The sequence below is a fragment of the Ranitomeya variabilis genome, chromosome 5 (genome assembly GCF_051348905.1).
Source record: "Ranitomeya variabilis isolate aRanVar5 chromosome 5, aRanVar5.hap1, whole genome shotgun sequence".
NCBI classification, from domain to species: Eukaryota; Metazoa; Chordata; class Amphibia; order Anura; family Dendrobatidae; genus Ranitomeya; species Ranitomeya variabilis.
Genome location: NC_135236.1, coordinates 664,384,536 through 664,403,851, shown reverse-complemented (window position 1 = coordinate 664,403,851; position 19,316 = coordinate 664,384,536). Strand labels below are relative to the sequence as shown.

Sequence of the window (19,316 nt, the reverse complement as noted above, 5' to 3'; positions counted from 1 at the left end):
CAGTAGTGGTTTGACCGGTTGGACCCTCCTGGTTCATCAGAATAAGGGACCACTCTCAGACTCCAATTTCATTCAGCCACAAGACCATGCTCCTTTTAAAGTCTATGGTAGTGCCAAATAAAAACTAAAGAAACCTCTACGGAAGACCATCGACAACTGAGGCCTTTGGATATTCCAAAGAAGGACCTACGCTACCTTGATGGTCAAATTCTCTCGAAACTCCAAAGATGATATCAGTGAACACTAAATTGTATCTAACTACTAAGGAAATGTAGAGAAAATAAGACTTCATGTGAAGTCTAACCAAAAGCAGACGCTAAAAATATACAAAAGAACCTACATACGGTATGGACTTGTGGTTTTTGATGAGACCGTGGGAAGTGTTCTAAGAAACGTTCCTAAGACCTTTTCTTTTGTAACCACAAATACAAAATTATACCCAAGTACTACGTATGAAATTTTTAAGTATTTTAAACCACAAAGAACAAAAAGGAACAAAAACAAGACAAAAAATGTTGCCTCAAGATCATGTACTCATGTTAGAAGAAGTTATCGGTGAAGGTTTTTGAGTTGAGGAACCTAAGATTTCCAAATGAAAGAGGGAATGTGACCTACTTAAATCAATGGAATGGTAATGAACCGTTGGTTTACCATTAAAGCCATCAAAACATGGAGGCAACCTCAAACCTGTCCTGGAATCATGAAAAAGTACAACATAACAATATCATGTACTGTCTTCCTTTTATGAGCAGAAATTTGGTAATGTCGATGAAACAGCAGCAAATAAAAAATAGAAGAAGCAGTAAATGAAAAAAAGTAATCACACCAATGATCGAATACAAGAAAACTTGACTCTTGGGGACTCTTCAAAATGCCGAAATAATATAAACCATGAAATGTTTTATTATCCAATTAAGTGTTGTCTTTAGGTTAGAATTATGGGAACACCGAACCAAGTACTTCGAAGATAGAAATTTATGGGCTCCTGTCAACGGTTGATTGAGAATGGTGGACGAGGTATTCAGAAAACACTTCAAACCTCTACCTGAGGGGGCAATCAAATGGCTAGCTAAATAAAAGGATTTTTACTGCTCCACACTAAAAGGATTTACTCTTGTTTTTGGTAGGAAAAAAAACCTACACAGATTAAAATTATGACCTGGAGGGTGTTAATTTCAGTCTCAAAAACGGCCACATAGAGGTCCACATTGGGCCAAAGTCTTAAAGTCTTTCTGTACGTGGTCATACACATTAGTTGAAAGTCAGACAAACCCACTAATTCGACTGTGACTGGTCAACTATCAAAAGTGAGTGGAAGTTTTCTGACTCTTTCCCAATGGAAGATGTTGGAGGTAGGAAGGGTCTGGCATGTTGTCCTTCCCGTGTTCCCCTTGCAACTCATGGGGAATGTGATGCAGTGACTCATGTTACAGCCAGGGGGCGCTGTATGTGCTACTCAGGATGCGCATGAGGCACATCTGTAATGGTGATAATGAAACAGTGTCCGGCATGATTGTAAATGGCCGGTATGTGTCGCAGAGGGAGTCTGCGCTGTAAGCCTGTAGTATTGTTGTTCTGGGACCTGTAGTCCCACAAGTATTTGTGCTTGTTTACTGATAAGGGAGACTTGCAGGGTTAGCTGGTGAGCTGGGCGGGACTGGCTAACCACACACACCTCCCACCTATGGGAGTGGTTACAGCTACATAATGTGACCAGGGTTTGTTTCACATGTTCAGAGTGCATGGCCTGTGTGTTGGAATGTCCTGTAGTGGACTGGTTTCTCGGAAGCACCTACTGAGGCTATGGACTGAATGGTCAGTGTGTTGGAATGTCCTGGAGAGGACTGGATTCCTGGAAGCACATGGTGAGACTATGGACTGAAGGCCTGTGTGTTGGAAGTGCCTGGGACTGGACTTCCTGAATAGCGCATGGAGAGGCCGTATCTGCAGAGCCTGGGATGGCTACTGTGTTGGGAAAGCTACAGTTCCTACTGCGGGTCTGGACTATCTGAGGTGCCCTGGTTACAAGACCGGTGATCCTAGTGAGGCAGCTTTCCACTGGGAACCAGGAGTGACAGGAGTCAGTGTGTGAAGCAGGAGCTCCTGTAAGGTAACTCCAGATGAAAGGGCGTTACAGGCAGAGAAGTATCTACCATTATAACAGACTGTCGGTGGTTACTATGTTCCATTGATGTAAATAATGAACTGTTTGTGATGCGGTTTATGAGTCTAATAAACCGGATAGACTGTTTATGTGGAGAAAACGTGCCTGAGTGCTTTAATCCCGTTGCCAAGCAAGTATTCCCCAACACACTCAGGTAGGGCTATCTCACAGGAAGCATAGGTGTTAATTTCCATTGTCTACTGTATCTAAGCTGTCTGGCTACCTTTGGATCGAAGACAACCTATGATATGCTCTTTTTATAAGCTTAAATGACCAATCATATGAGACTGGTAGCCAATGCATCTACGTTTTTGGACCGCTTCATAGTATAAAACATCAGTGTTAGATCCTTGAAGGTCCAACTTCCAGCAACTCTGTTGATCACTTCATAGTAGGTGACGTGGTGAAGCCGGAGTGGTACAGCTCCGTACATCAATGAGTGACCATGAATGATGCAAGGTTGCAATATCATTCATGGCAACTCCATCATATATGGAGCTGTGGCACCTCCAGTGCGTTGCGACTCCTCGATCAGCCGATTTTGTCACGAGACAGACCATCGGTGATCTTTTAGTTATGACTTATCCTATCCAATATTAAAATCCAAGTCAAACTCCTTTAGAAGTACAGCAAATTGTATTTATATGTTTTATTGCTACAGTTGATTGAATCCATTTGCTCTTAATAAATTAAATAAAGGATTCTTGTCTTGTAAAATATGTGACCCTCCTGTAAGGCTTCCTGTTTATGGTAGATTTATTGGTTGTCGCAGAGGAACAAAGTGAACCCATCCGTGACAATTTTTATGTAATGGGCCTCTAAAGCTTTAGATGTTTATGTCGCCACATCCTATTAACCTGTGGAACGGTCGTATAACCAATGGCCCTTGTGATGAGGACGATTATAGATTTATAGCCAATCCTGTCTGCTTAATAAAAAACTAGGAAGAAGAGGGAACGAACATTTGCTCCATTAAATTAAACTGTTTCAATTAAGGAACAATTACACTGGGGAGCAGTAATTACGTAGATTTTCTTTCACCACTGAGCTAACGAGGGTCACCTAATTCCTCCGAAAGAAATCTACGGCAAAACGTAAAATAATCACAAAATTATTTACAGCCTGACATAACAAAACAAGCCTTAAAATAAATTATGGGTCAAGGATTCGACCACCAGTTGGCATCTAGGAGGGTTTTCCGAGTTCCCCACTCTAAAGGGGAAGGAGGAAGACAAATTGTGCAACTCGGGATTTTCCAAACCCACTTCTATTGCCCTCTTCTTGTTAAAAAGTATTTGGGGTAAAGCAAAAAACTAAAGCTATTGAAAAAATTAATTCAACCAATTTGCTAATCTTTCTAATTTCCGGCTATTACTTTACAACTTTTCATACATTATTCTTGGTTTTGGAAAATTAGGACTTCATAAAGTCTTCAATTGACTTCACTTTGGTGTGTTATTTTGAGATTCCTCCTGTAATATCTGTGCCAATTCATGTACCTCGGTCTCTGCTTTGGCCCCTGGGTGGCCGTGTACCTTTGTTGCTGGTGACACATGACAGCGACAATCCTGATTTTGTCCTAGGACTTTTGGTGGCACTTAACCAGAGGGCTGTGGTTAATTTTGGTCTGGTATGGATTACTCCTTCCTGAGAGTCAAACCTGGGCTGGGCTGTCCACTCTTTAAAGCCCTGAAGCTCTGATTTCCACTGCCAGTCAATAGTTGTGATTGCCTGGTCTATAGTTCTGTTCTATGCTTTTGTGGTTTAATTTTGGATTTGTCCCGTTCTTTGACCTCGGCTTTGTTTATTGACATTTCTCCTGCCTGATAATTTTGTACCTCCTGGTTCTGACCCGGCTATGTGACTATTCTTCTTGCCAGCTTGCTTCACCAAACAGCAGCTGACTCCATAGCCTCAGCCTAGTGGTCCCTGTGAAAGTCCAGATCCCTGAACAGAGAGGTTAAAGGGTGAAGGCCAGGGCAACTCCAGGGATCTGGAAAACAGAGTAGCTTGCTCCAAGTCTGTTAGTGGTAGCCATTTTAAGGTGCCACGTGATGGTAAATAGTGCCCTTTGACACCACCTTGATGGCAATCTATCTCTAGCAGTTGGTTCGAGTTTCTCAGTGAAAGACATTTCTGAGATGGGTTGAAGAGCTTAATTTTTGAGAATTCTAGAGGGGGTCCAAGCTTCTTGTAGTTCCATTAATGATACCTTTCAGTGGGTGGTATTGAGTGCACCAGTTCAACTTTGAAGAGACATTACGCCTCTACAAGATCTGCTGAAAACCTATGGGACCTGGAAAACTAAGGCCAACATTGGAAGAAGCAATACATCAGATAAATGAGACTGCACAATTGATTCCTATATATACTCATAGAGTGCAGTTATTTTTAGAGATGTCCTTGAAAATGACTATGTAAATGAATTGTAGAGCACACTGGCCTTCCTGCAGACATTTAGTATAATATTACAAACTAAGCTAAAATTTCATGAGCTTATACAAAATTGATGTCCCTCTCGATTGGCCACTTAAAAAGATAAATTTGCTGGCTCGGACACTTTAGGAAGAAGAAAATGTCAGCTTCGAGTATGGTTATAGATCGTGGCCGGCAAAGTGCCCACTACCTACAGTAGATGTTGGACTTGGATCAAATCAATTTTCTTCGCGTTTTATCACTTGCCTATTTGAAATGTTACTTAAGAAAAGCTATAAACGAAAGCAAAAATGAAATTGGGCTATTGTAATGTGAGTAGAAACGTAGTTAGTCTATTCACAATTTATCACTTTGAATTCACTCCAATCCTACAAGGCTGGACTTTTCTAATAACTATCTCCAATTATTAAGCTTCTTTTGTGTCCACCAAAAACCAGTCATGGTACAAATTTTCTTCATTGACCTCTCCATAAAAAAATAACCTACATTTGATTTTATTGGAAACGCTGCTAAATCCATTTCTAGTTCTTCTGGCCCTGAGCTTCTCAAAATATCTACTTTAGCCTCGCCAGCCAGAACACGTCTTTCTTGATTTTACTTTTGTATTAGCTCCAGGTTTTCTAAGCAGCACACCGACCAACAATCAGTGACTACTCTGGGGACCTCAACCCAAGAATCCCATTGAAAAACACCATACACTGTACATCAAAGTTGTCAGAGCCTACCGGTTTTGTCTGTAATGGTCAACCAACGGATGTGTGTGAAGTCTTCCTGACTTTCCGCTAACTGATGATGTTTGAGGAGAGAAGGATCAGGCAGCTGGAATTTTACCACCCATTTTTTTTCTTGGGGAGATAAGCCACTGCCAAAGGTGTTCAGCAGCGGCTTTCGCCTGAATTCCATGTTGAAAACACATGAAAACTCTGAAGAGCATTCTTCAAGAGAAATAGTGATCTACCGGATCTTTCATGGGTATGACAGGCTTTAGATTCCTCATCTCAGTTCAGGCGAAGCCAATCCAAATGTATCTTCTGAATCCATGTCTACGATCAAAGTGACTTTGGTCTACAAGATTTCAGTTGCGGCAATGCCGAACCAAATGTATTTTCCAAATTTGTTTCTACGGTGAGAGTCAAAACACCACGGTGTGACTTTGGTCTAGAAAGAGGTCGACGATTGTTATGGTGTGAATGAGAGTTGAACAAATTTATTAGAGTGGAAATTACTTGTACTTGAATTTTACAAAAGGACTCACCAGAATGATGATTTTTTTTTTGTAATTCGCACATACAAATTCAGCTAGATGGCTGCCAGATGGCCACCAATTTACTAAACTGTATAGGGCTAGCAAAAGTTAAAAATAAAATAAATAAAAATAAAATCTAATACTCACCTCACTGCTCAGCTCCTGGTCACCTCTGCTGCTTGTTCTCCCCCATACGGTCATCGTTGCCGGCTCCTATTACCACTACCATGTGCTGAATCCCAGGTTACATTCACGCTAGATTTGGAACATATCTGCGCATGCACGTCATAAGGTCGTGGCAACATTGTGAACTCAACACATGCACTGCACCCCTCTGAAGGGCACTCTGGACACTTCAGAGGGCCTAGTCCAGGGCCTAGTCACACCGGAAGCTCTGCCCTAACGTGAAGATGTCCAAAGTTTCAACGTGCTGCGGCAGTAAGAAGACGTGCCAAGGACTGTATGGAGGATGGTGAGGTGAGTATAGTTTTTTTTCCACATCTTACTGTTATTATGCTCTTGGGTCTTTCCAGGTAAGAGCATAATAATTGACATTCAATTTGCACGGCATAAATTTGCTGCATATCAAATTTCCAGGCAAAATCCGGCAAATTGAACAAACTCAAACTTCGTTAGATGCGCTTGCAGCGCCCCAGAGTCCTGGTCGTTGCAGTACTGTGGCTCCGCCACTATGGGGAGCCATGGTGCGTTCGATGGCACTGAAGGAGTTCATCTGATCAGGTATCACAGACACCAATACATTTCACCGCAGGGCCTCCGGGGGGAGCTAAGGGTGCTATTCATTAGGCCACTCCCCACCATAGTGGGTAAACCGGGGGTCAGGCAGGAAGTTAGATCAGAAAGCTGACTGGATTGAACGAAGCAACACCTTGTGGCAGAGGGTGTTGTGGAGGAAGAGACAGTAGGGTCTCTGCCAGGGGTGGGATCCTGGCAGAGGCTTGGCATTGGAAAGAACGTAACGGGTCCGCGCCAGCTCAGAATAGCGGCGGTGCCCTAAGAAAGGACTAGAAGCGAGATAGATTGTGCTGAGTGAGAAACGAGATCAAGCGATAGGAGAATTCCAGTAGGGGTCGTGCTGTAAGACCGAAGCAACACCCTACTGAGGCGCACTACCGGTGGCCGGAACGCCGAGGGAGTAGAATAACATTCAGCTTCAAGCAATACTCCAAACAGCGGCAGGACAGTCAGTTTAAGGCGGGCTGTCTAACACATATCACCTATGAAGTCTTGGGAGGCAATTGCGGGAGAGGGGCGTCTCTAGGGTCCCAGAAGAACTCCAGGCCTACCCGACAAACGGGTGCCGTTCTAACCGTAACATCAGGGAGGGACGGACGATTAGAAGAACATCATTTAATCGAGTTGTGAGGGAACTTAAGAAACAGACACAACAGTTGTGGGGTACTTTCCGTAAGCACAGCAGGGGAGGACTACAACACATAGCGCTAAGAAGGAAGGCACCGATTTCCACCTGTGAAGAGAACTCTGGAAGTGCCATTGGACCGGCCGGACTTGCGCAGCCTGGTGAACCGTATTCTGGACTGAGGACTCAGAGATCTCCAGTAAAGAGGTAAAGAGACTGCAACCTGGTGTCCTCGTTATTTACCGCGACCTGCACCCCACAACTGCACCGACATCCACACCGATCATTCACTGAGCGCCCCACGGCAGGGTCACGGACCGGGGCCTAGCCGCCGTGACAACCCCAGAAGCAGAGACTCAGAGGCCCGGTACCGGGTACCCCTCGGCCCTGCGGCAGTGGGGGCGCTACACGCTCATAACTAGTGGATATCTATCCATGTACGCTCATTTTACATGGTGCACAGCCACTAGATCCTACATTGCAAAGGACTTCAACTTTAACCGCCCCGCTTAGCCGGGCGGCATGAATGATTCATTGCTTGTACATGTTGACATGTTGGTATGACATAAACATGAATATTTAAGCACCGGAACCATAGATCTGCTCAAAATTCATGACTGACACTTAAAGACTTGCTTGATAACCACCACTAACTAAATTGTGCCAGAAAATCCCGCTCATCTCCCGACACAACCTCTAAATTCAATTTCTTCCTGTACGTTCTGAAAAGTAAACAACGTCTTCTCGGTGACATTTCACGAGGCCGGGAGATTGATGATTTCCCTCAATATGCGTAACATCTCATTTTATTAGATGCCTCGCCTGAATATAGCAAGAGGACCTTGTGGGAAATTAGTGCTTCAGATTTATTCATAGATATTTACAAAGAAAAATATGATTTTTTTGCATGGGATAACGAAGCAAACAGACTTTTTTTTAAGATAATTAGCTAACCTTTTTGGATATGAAGGTAAAGTATTAAGTGGATTCTCTGACAATTAACGCTGGTAGAACTTGTGATTTCTACGACTTTCCAAAATGAAATGCTCAAACGCCTTCAAAGCAATGTTCCCCATCTTGTTAAGTTAGTGTTTGTCAAGGTTTTACGACATACTTGGCAACTCTCTTCTAGCATCTGGATGTTGTCACAAAAAGGAGACATGTCTTGGACTGGAGGAGTAAGCAACTCTCCATCCCTCCCAAAAGCTCCTCGAAACAAGCATTTCTAGAAGGTTCCCAGTGCCTGGCACTGGAATTCTTTGGAGCAGCCAACTTCATCTGACTTCTGGAATACTCACTGATTCAGAGCTGCGTACCCTTCAAAGTTCTCAAAATACATAGATTCTCCAACCACTTTAAAAGAAAAAAAATTCCAGAAGATCAGACTCCCGTTGATTATAACAGGGTCTCCTTTTCATCGAAAACTGTTCCTGTACATGTGTTGTCTTTGGTACTGCAGCTCATTCAACTCAATCCTCAAATCTTCAAAACCGTATTAGGACTTCAAGGTCAATCAAGCCCTGGGACTAATGGGGAAATGGAGAAGGAGATAAGGTTGATGCCTCCTGAGACATCTCCTTTGGCTTAGTATATGGGAGCCCAGGAGTCCTTGGACCCCTCCTTTGGCTTTGTATATGGGATCCCAGGACCACAAGTTACTTTTTTTGAGAATATTTTTTTTCAGTGTCTTTAGAAGATGAACTGTAAGTAATATATCATCGTCATTTGAAATCAATAAATCATAAAACATAAACATCCGGGACAACCCCCTAACAATGAGATCTGAGCTATTCCTCTGTTAGAACTTACAGGTCAATTAAGCCCTAGGACTAATGGGGGAACGGAGAGGGAGATAAGGTAGATGCCTCCTGGGACACATCCTTTGACTTTGTATATGGGCACCCAAGACCAAAACTTACGGTACATTTTTGAGAATATTTTTTTTCCAGTGCCTTGAAAAGACAAACTATAAGTAATATATTGTAATTTGCAATCACAACATCATAAAACATATACATCCGAGGCAAAACCCTAATAATGAGATCTGAACCATTTCTCCATTTACAGCTACACGAAATAACACTGAATATTTTTACCATAAAGTTCAACTCAATTGAGCCAAAATATCGAGAAATTAGAAAATCTGATGAAAATGAATTAGCCAGATTTGCTCAAATTTGGATAGAAAAATTAGATTTTTTTGGTAAAAGACGTTTATTATTATTGTCTATTATTTTCTCCAGAACTCAAAGCAAAATAAATGGAGAGTTGAAAAATAAAAAATATTATGCTCCCATTGTCCCTAATTTTTCCTGGCGTCCCAACTCTCCGTATTCTCCTCTTCTATCTTCTTTACTATTTCATGCTTTTGGCACTCATTAGGCCCTGAACAACGTCATGACGTATCATGATGTCACATGACGCCTAGTCAATGCCGAGGACACTGAAGAGTAAAGATGGAAGAAATCAGGAGATGGAGAGCTACGGTGCGAGGACAGGTGAGGAGCATCGGGAGTATAATTTTATTTTATTTTTTAACCCCTTTTCAGTCCCCAAAAGAATCAAGCAAAATGGCAACCATTTCCCTTGATTGATTTGAGTTGATTAAATTGCAAAAAAAGGGGTTCTGGAAAGCCTTAAATTTTGGAGGCGAAATTTGTATAACACATTCGATTTGCCCTCTAAAAAAGAAGCAAAAAAAAGTTTTAGTTTCAATTAAAAAAATAAATAAAACTTGAGAGTCCTCAGCGGTCAACAGAAACAAAAAAAACCCAGCAGATTGTAGAAATTTGTGACTGTTTTTCACTCCGACTGACAGTTTCATTTCCTTACAATGTCATCTTCATGTGCTGATGCAAGACAGAGAAATATTCTCTTCTTCCAGGCATCAGCTAAAATCAATTGATGACTGCGCGATGATTCATAAAACAAGCCTCGCTCTTATGTTCCTACTCTAGGTTACCAAGAGGACAATTAGTTTTTGAAAAAAAAAGTTAAAGAAAAACTCCAATATTTGACCATGTGACTATGGATTCTGGAAGAACAAAATATGGATTCTGGAAGGATAGCATAAAAGTGGTCTGTGGCCTATGAAAAAGTGTCATGAGTGGGTCGTGGCTACTGGAAGACAGGCTTAAGAATGGGCTTTGTTCGATAATTCTTTGATCAGTAGAATACATTTCTTCACGTTCCTCTACAAGTACATGAACATTTGAGTAGAGGATTCTCTAGAGGGTAGAAATATGGACACAATTTAGGATAGAGAATATAGATTTGATGAATGTACTGATGACAACACTGACTTGTCAGGGCTCATGCTTTCCTAGAGAGATGTGGTTTGAAGGCTTTTTTGGTGGTTACCAAAAAAAATCAGTAAAGCTTTCCTTTGGGCTCTATATTACTAAAGCATGAAGGTTCAATGTTTTCTTTACCATCAAGTGAATCCCAACCACATTTCCATTTTTTTTACATAAATTTCCATATTTATGATCAAGTGCTTCTCAGGAACAAAAGCCTCTGCAGATATTTCCCACAAGTCAATCGGCAAAGTACCACCGAAGGTATAATGGTTGGTGGTCAATCTTGATTTTTTTTGGGTGAGACACATCTAAAATCTCTAGGTAATTTACCAACATCCCTTATGGTTGAGGCCCCCATCTTACCCCTTGTATCTTCTCATTTTTGCCAACAGAAAATGTCAACTCACCGGACTCCTTCATTCAGACTGTAGAGTTCATGATCCTGCAGCCCCTTCTTCTGGAAGACTGAAATTACTCCATTTTGGATGCTGAAAAGTAAAGGAGAACACTTAGGCTCATTACGTCCAATTTGATGCATTTGACACATAGAATGCTGGAGAAGAAAGTCAGGGGAATTGAAGGTTAACAGATGGAAAATAAATGTTCTCTTTTGGTGTTAGAAATTTACTATGGCCATGGTTTAATTTCGAAAAGAAGTTGTCTCCAAAGCTTCCCAGTATCCAAAACATTGAAGGGTTTGCACAGGATGTTATTCTACAACTTGCATTATGCCCTGACACTGGAGAAAGTAGGACAACAAGTTGGAGATCACTGTAATATCTGGTTGTATTTTTGGTGGCCTAGTTTTGGCTAACTTTGTGACCACTGTCATAGAAGGTTGCATTATTGGTGGCCTAGAATTAGTCTAGTTGGAGACCACATGTAGTATAGGGTTGTGTTTTTGTGACCTAGTCCCATAGAATGGAGACAAATGAAATATAGGTCACACATTCGGGTCCACTGTAAAAAAAGATTTGTGCTTTTGTGGCCTAGTTGGGGATTACAGGTTAGGGATAACTGTAATATAGGGTTGTATTTTGGTGCCCTAGTATTGGCCTAGTTAGGCACCATACAATCAAGACCACTGCACTATAAATTTGTTTATTTGTGTGGCCTAGTTGAAGACCACAGAATGGGGACTGACAGAACATAGGGTTGTATTTTTAGTGGCCTAGTATTGGCCTAGTTTGGGATCATAGGTTGTGGATCAATATATTATAGGATTGTATTTTTGGTGGCTTAGTTTTGGCCTAGTTTGGGACCACAAAATGAAGACCTATGAAATACAGGATTATATTTTTAGCAGCCTAGTTTGGGAAAATAAGTTGTTGATCACTATATTATAGGGTTGTCTTTGGATGGCCTAGTATTAGCCTAGTTGGACAGCATTGATCAGAGAGCACAGTAATATGGGGTTGTATTTTTGGGTGGCCTAGTTATGTCTAAGTTGGGGACAAGAGAATGGAGACCTACAGAATATATGGTTGTATTTTTGGTGGGCTAGTATTAAACCATAGGTTGTGGATTAATATAATATAGAGTTGTATTTTTGGTGGCCTAGTTTGGGGCCATAGACTGTGATTCATTTTTGGGGGCCTAGTATTGGATTAGTTGGGGACCTTAGGCTGTGAATCTCTATAACATAGGGTTATATTTTTAGTTGCCTAATTTGGGGCCATAGTATGTCTATCAATTTTGATGGTCAAGTATAGGCCTATTTGGGCAGCATTGATTAGAGAGTATTATGATCTGGGGTTGTATTTTTGGTGTTAATTTGGGGTCTTGGTTTTAGGCTTAGTTGTATCAATCATTAAATCTAAACCATCAATAATTGCATTGTGACAACTTTACTTCCAGTTAGATAGACTACTTTAGGAAGAATCAGAAATGAAAAGCAACATGCCTAGACAAATGGGAAGCCTCGTCTCCGAGAGAACCTGTAATACATATAAACTGAGGTTTTCAGACTGAGCCGAGACGTCTTCCTCAATAAGACAATGAAATGCAAACACGGATGATAATAATGCAACGAAACAGAGCAAGACCGGGAACTGAGGCCGTTATACGTGTGATAGACATATGAGACATGACACATAATTTACTGAGTCCAATCATCTTCCCCTGCTAGTGATACTGAGACTAAAAGCAATGGAACAGGATGCAGAAGAGCAGTAATTTCTTATAAGATCCATCCAATATAAATAAATTCCTTTTGATATCTGTTGAGGTAAGATGAGTGCACAAATTGGGACCCCATCTTCAGTTGGCAAAATAGAGAACTGCCGAAATCAATTGGTGTAAAGCTCATTTTCCCTCCATCTTTACTTCCGCATGTTGAGGGATCCCAAAAGTTGAACTTCCAGAGATCAAATTTTACCAGGTTCTGATCACTGAAAATGGATTACCCCTTAAAGGGGATGCTAATGGCAATTTCGTCCTGCAATGATTTAGCAGATCTTATCATGGATGGTTAGAGTCCGCCTAAGTGGAAGACGTTTTCTGGGTCCATTTCCTCTCTAGCTTTTAGAGAAGGGTTTCTGATTTTGGTACCCAACTCTATGACTTCCAGATGATTTTTTAGGACATATGGACAGGGTTTATCCTCATGGTCCCACACCAATCATCACTATGAAGGGACATTATCATGGTGGAATCATGAAGACAACTTTTTGTCTATAAACAGCCTTCCCAAGCGATCAGATGATGCCCACTGGTCAGCTTTGTGCCATTTTTGCTTAGCCACATAATGACAAGTCATGGAAAACAAGCATTAGCTGATTCCACCAGAGCAGGAACCGCTCATATTTAATGGCTTTTTTACCTAGATTATCAACAGGGTTTGAAAAGGAAATTTAGACATGTGTTGTCTTACTAAGACAACAAATATACATAAAATTATGAAAAGCCACCAATTCATTCCAGGAAGGACCTCTGCAAATATCTCCCTAGATCTTAGCAATTTCCCAGTATAAAGTAAAGGATTATTAAAGCAGAAACCAGAGGAGCTACAAAGAATACAACTGGTTGAGGAACATTTTGTGATGGGGGCTTCTATCTCATGTCACTTCCGTTCCCCCCACACACAACTGACAGACTGCGAGATGAATAATGAATGAGACTTTCGGCAGCAAAGCTTCACGGCCAAGAATTTCAGGAACATAAACTAAGAGGTATTTTGTCAGCCCCATGCCTGTGCCGGTGAATTGGTTGCAATGAGGTGTGATGATTGCGTGAAGGCTCCTACCAGTCACAGACGCGTGGCAGGAGTCGTTGGGCAGCTCGGGCCTTATACTTCTGCTTTCTTTCATTATCCATCTTCTCAAACTTAAAACCACATCTTAGTTTGGAGCTAATTAATAAGCATTTGCCTAAGAAAAAACAAATTTCACTTTTGTCATCGCCTTAAAATTCCATTCGTGTAAGTTTTTGATGGTAAAAGAAGGCAACGACCATTATGGTGTTGATGATGGAGAGAAAAGAAGGTAATGGGTTATTAACATATGGAAAAGATATCTATTGTATGGCCAAAAATCTGGGCTTTTTTGTTCATAATGAGAGGCTGAAAACCTGTACAGACCTAGAACTTCTCACAACCAAGGTCATGATCGGGTTGAGACTCCACCATCTGAAGAACTTGACTTGCCCAACCTGTCCACCCTTAGCCTAAACTAATCATATTTCCAGCTGTGTCATTTTTTGGAACTGTACAACATTATTATTTGATCATCACATGATATTGTTATTTTGACACTGTTATATGTTCACTGTACAGCACTATATGGCATTATTAGCCCACGTTTGAAAAAAATGTGGCTTTATTTACTAATGTATGCGCCAGCAGATATCCAAGGCTGACTCTCAGATTTCTGCTGAGAATGGCCCAATATTAGGGGCAATTCTTGTTTTTTCTTTGCAGAACCTTTGTCAACATTTGACAATGAAATTGGATGAAATAATTATAAAATCCAACCTTTGTCAACATACCCATGTTATCACAGGGGCCTTACAAATAATTGGTCTGGTCCTGGCTAGAATTTGCTGCTGTAATATCTAGTCTCAGCATCACTCAGATGAGAGCTCCTGTTCTCTATAAGACAGCTGCAGATGGATTCCTCTGCCTTCCTGCAGACTCTTTAGTCCTCTCCTAACTCCTATGTACCCCTCCAGACTCCTATGTCCCCCCTCCAGAATCCTCTATTTTCCTCAAGACTCATCTACCCTCCTCCTGTGTCCTCCACCGGACTCCCCTGTCCCCTCCAGATTCCTCTGCCCTCTTCAGTCTCCTCTATCCTCTCTAGACTCTTCGGTTTTCCTGCAGACTCCCCTACCTTTCCCCAAGATTCCTCTGTCCTACACCAAACTCACATGTTCTCCAGACTCCTCTGCCCACCTCCAGACTCCTCTGTCCCCTCCAGACTTCACAGTCTCCTTCACACTTCTCTGCCCTCTTCCAGACTCCATTGTCTCCTTCAGTCCTTCAGTCTCCACTGCCTTTCTCTAGACTCCTCAGCCTTTCTCCAGATTCCTCTGTTCTCCTCCAAACTCATATGTTCTCCAGACTCCTCTGCTCTCAAGTCTCCTGTGTATTCTCCAGACTCTTTTGCCCTCAAGTCTCCTCTGTCTTCCTCCCGACTCTGCTGCCCTCCTCCAGACATTTCTGTTTTCTCCAGATTTATCTGCCCTCCTCTAGCTTCCTATGTCCTCTCCAGATTCTTCTGACCTCCTCCAGATTCCTCTGTCCTTCTACAGAGTCCTCTGCTCTCCCCCAGTCTACGCTATCCTCACTCAAACTCCTCTGCCCTTCTCCAGACTCTTTTGTCCTACTCCAGACTCCTCTTATCTCGGTTGAGAGCAAAAGAATAAACCTTTGGAAATCCAACCGGTTGGATCATTCTCTCCCTCGACATCATATGCTGGGGGAGAGTCTTGAGGCCTCCATACACATTGGACTGTTTGCTGATCCTGCTGATATTGCTGTAATCAGAAGACTTTAATCTAGTGTTTATAGGGCCATAAATCCAAGGTTATATTCCACGATTGTCTACATTTCCCAGATAATTAAGCTGGATAGTGTTTAACCTCTTAATGACCACCACACTCTAAAATTCCAGATGCAGCAAGACTCATGTAAAAAAGTATATTCCCACTCACTGACAAAAAACAGAGATCGTGAGAACGTTGAAGAATTGAAACATAAACTATAACTTTGTATAATGAAAAATGGCAGAAATCAATTGAAAACTATAGTTTTTTGTGTTTATGCATAATACTAATTGTCTTCTGTAATAGTTTAACTCAATCTATGCAACTTAAAGAGCTTGTCCTTAACTAAGACTATTTTTAGGATAGGTCATAAATATCAGATTGCTGGGGGATATGACATTCCGGAACCCTATAATCAGCTATTACCGGGTAATGTAACTGACAGAAATACACAGTGTACAGAGCTGAAACACTACAGTGTGTAGTGGCCATTCTTGGTACTGCAGCTCAGCTCCCATTCACTTCAATAGGATATGCTGTAGGGTAGAACGACCACTACTCAGTGTACAAAGTTATGGTGTTTCAGTTGTGTGCTTCCAGCATAAAGGGACCCGATTACGGCTGATTTTAGGAATATCAGACCTCCACCCTTTTTATGTTTATCACCTCCTGTAAGAATAAGTCATCGATATCTTAGGCTTCGACAACTCTTTTAAGTAAAGCAGCCAAAAAGAAGTAAACCACACCCTTAAAGACCTCTCACTGATTTTTTTTTTTTTATTAAATGGAGTATCTCATCCGATTGCTCCTGCTCCACTGATTCTGAAACAGTTTTTCTTTTGTTTCTATGCCCCTCCATTCCAAAGTTATATCCCTTAGAAATAAAGAAGCACATTTTCCCTTTAAGCAACTGGGTGCATACCACAGAACTTCTTTGTGGGCGTGGCCATGTTTTGATTGGCTTTTGCATCAGAGGAGAAAAAGCAAACGCCCACAGAGAAGTGCTGTGGTAGACGCCCAGTTGCTTGAAGAGAAAAATTGAACCATTGGACATAACTTTGGAACAGAGGGGCGCAGAAGAAAAAGAAAAACTGTTCCAGAATCAGTGAAGCGGTGCCAATCAGAGGAACCCAGTTGAATTAAAAATAAAATCCAGTGGACGATCCCCTTTAAACATGCCTAACTAATCCACAGAAGGAATAACATATAATACGTCATTTCCCGAGATTAAAAAAAAGGTTAAAGGAGCCTTGAGTCCGTACAGAAAAGATTGTGATACGAAAAGTGAATAATTCAGCTTTAACCTTTGAAATCCTACACCATCCTTTCCCCCTTCCAAGATATGATTAGTTTATATTGATGAAATCCCATAATCCCTCGGCCGTAGAACTACAATAATGAAAACCCTGCTTTATTTTCAGAGTTTGTTTCCTTGGGAAAATTGGATTAGAATAGAAACCACGGAGATTTGGATCTTAAAAGCTAATGTTCTAGTTCCCTGTCAATGACTGGAGTAAGTAAGGGATTAGCTGCAAAGAAGCAGTCAATGGGGGGCGGGGATGGGCCAAAAAAATATCTAGGACCTGGGGATAAAGATAGTTTGGGACAGGTGTGATCATTAGGAGTAACAGGCCTCATTGAGAGCTTCAGAAAAGGTCTGAAGGCTTTGGTTTCTCCACAAGAATATGGTCAACCATTGGGATAACTACTACCATAGATGTCAACTGCCCCAAATTTCCGAGAACTCCTGGAATGACTAAGGGGTGAATTTTACTTAATATCATCCACAAGTGGGTTGGAGCATTTCAGTATGGGCTGGAGTGGTACTTAAAGGAGATTTTTTAGTATATTTTTTTATCTAAACTAAGTACCTCAACTACTCTGTGATGAAGCTCTGCTGATTCTCCTTTTTTTCTATTCTTATCTGTGCCCCTTTGTTCCAAAGTTATGCCTGTTGGTAATGGGCACATTTTCCCTTTAACCAACTAGGCGTATACCACGGAACCTCTCTATGGGCATTTCCCTTTTCTCCTCTGATGCTGGCCAATCAAAACAAGGCCACACCCACATAGAAGTTCTGTGGTATAAGCCTAGTGAGTTAAAGGGAAAATGTGCACCATATCGGCGGGCATAGCTTTGGGACGGAGGGACACAGAAGAAAAAGAAAAACTGTTCCAGAATCACTGGAGCAGCACCAATTAAAGGTGGTATTTCATGTAAATTAAAAGATCCAGTAAACGGTTCCCTTTAAGTGGCCCCCAGAAATGTTGCCATCTCTACTACTACCCAACATGGTGGAACAAGAAACTGTAGATAATTCCTGGTTTTGCTGAAACGTTCCTGACAACCTGGCCTCGGAATGCACTTGGCAAAACCACTCCCAAAAGTGTATTTTTCATTCTTGGCCATTTTGGGAGTGTTCCCAAATTTTGCAAATTGTGAATATTGGTAGGTCCAACAAAGATTGATGGAAATTCAGGAATAAAACATGGAACACCGTTGAGACCAAACTAAGCTTTTCATGATGGGTTACATTTACTACTAAAGGTGGACATGAAGTTATGGGGGCGCTATTCTAAATTGCCCCATACATGCCAGATGAAAGTCAGCCGAACCCACCGATATCAGAGGGACTGGCCAGCAATCTGATATGTATGGGGGGCCTCCCAACTCTCCCCCCGAGACGATGATGTTGGAATTTTTAGCATTGTTCTGTTGGAAGTACATGAATGAGCAGGCAAGTCGAGCACGCATGTGCATGTATGACTTGGGAGAGATAGTCTGGAAATGAGACCATATATAATCCTGTCCTAAGGCTATGAATGACAATTCTCTTCTCTGATCCCCAAAATTTTCCAATTTCAATGGGTAGAGCGTGATAAAAAGTTTGTTCGTACATTACAAGGACAGCGCATTGATTTCAAGGCAATATGTGTAATGCTTCTTTTCCCCTGTGGAGGCGCTGTGGTGAAATGAAACACTTGCTGCCAGGATCATCACTGTGATTGCAGGAGGTTTTTTTGAGGTGTGAAGTAGTTTTGGAATTTTATATTTTTAGAAGGAATCTGTCAGTGAGTTTCTGCTATGTAATCCGAGACCAACATAATGTAAAGGGTGAGACCCCGATTCCAGCGATGTGTCATTTGCCGGTCTGCGTGCTGCCCTTTTGATACAATCACAGTTTTCTCTGCTGTAGCTCAGAATGCTAAGCCCTCTATAGCCCCACCCACGCCATTGATTGGCTGCTTTCTGTGTATGCTGTATATTCACAGAAAACTGTTAATCAGTTCTGGTTGGACTAGGAGGCACTAGACACCTAGTCCTCTAGTGATAATCTCCTGCTGATAAAACACTGATTTTATTGAAATGGCAACACACAGCCCAGTAAGTTATATATCGCTGGAATCACGGTCTCTGCCCCTACATCATGCTTCTCTCAGATTACATAGCAAAAACCTGTTTTAATTAAGTATTTTTTGCAGCCTTTTGATTGGACAGTGCCTAGTTTGGAACCGATTCCATCAGGATTTGCTTCAAATAAGTGACATACACAATCTTTTTTCCACCATGCGCTTTTCAAGACCTCTTCTGGAAAAAAAAAAGCAAAAAAAAAACACTGAAAATGCGGAACATATGAACAACAAAGTGGATGTCCCACAGAAATTAATAGAAGGAGTTTTCCAAGTCTTTATGAACTAGTTTTTGAGATAGATTTTGGAGTGGAATCACCTCTAAAAAAAAAATCCTCCAAAAAAAAACAAAGAACATGCGTGAACATAGCCTAAGGGTTGACTACGGATGTGGAAT

At 41.5% G+C, this 19,316-nt stretch overlaps 1 protein-coding gene and 1 long non-coding RNA gene across 7 annotated transcripts in view; one reads left to right on the top strand and one right to left on the bottom strand.

The window, feature by feature from the left end:
- ARHGAP8 (Rho GTPase activating protein 8) overlaps window positions 1–19,316 on the bottom strand; it is a 191,652-nt gene that overhangs the window by 93,556 nt on the left and 78,780 nt on the right. For 5 of the 6 annotated variants that reach the window (XM_077266613.1, XM_077266612.1, XM_077266616.1 and 2 more), the window contains one exon: window positions 10,934–11,014. In XM_077266613.1, the coding sequence (XP_077122728.1) occupies window positions 10,934–11,014 (81 nt within the window). Of the gene's footprint in view, window positions 1–10,933; window positions 11,015–13,770; window positions 13,895–19,316 lie in introns of all 6 variants that reach the window. The other variant, XM_077266614.1, reaches the window with a different exon arrangement.
- The window catches only part of LOC143776836 (uncharacterized), a 60,648-nt gene that overhangs the window by 39,675 nt on the left and 1,657 nt on the right, over window positions 1–19,316 (top strand). The gene's annotated exons all lie outside the window — the stretch shown is intronic.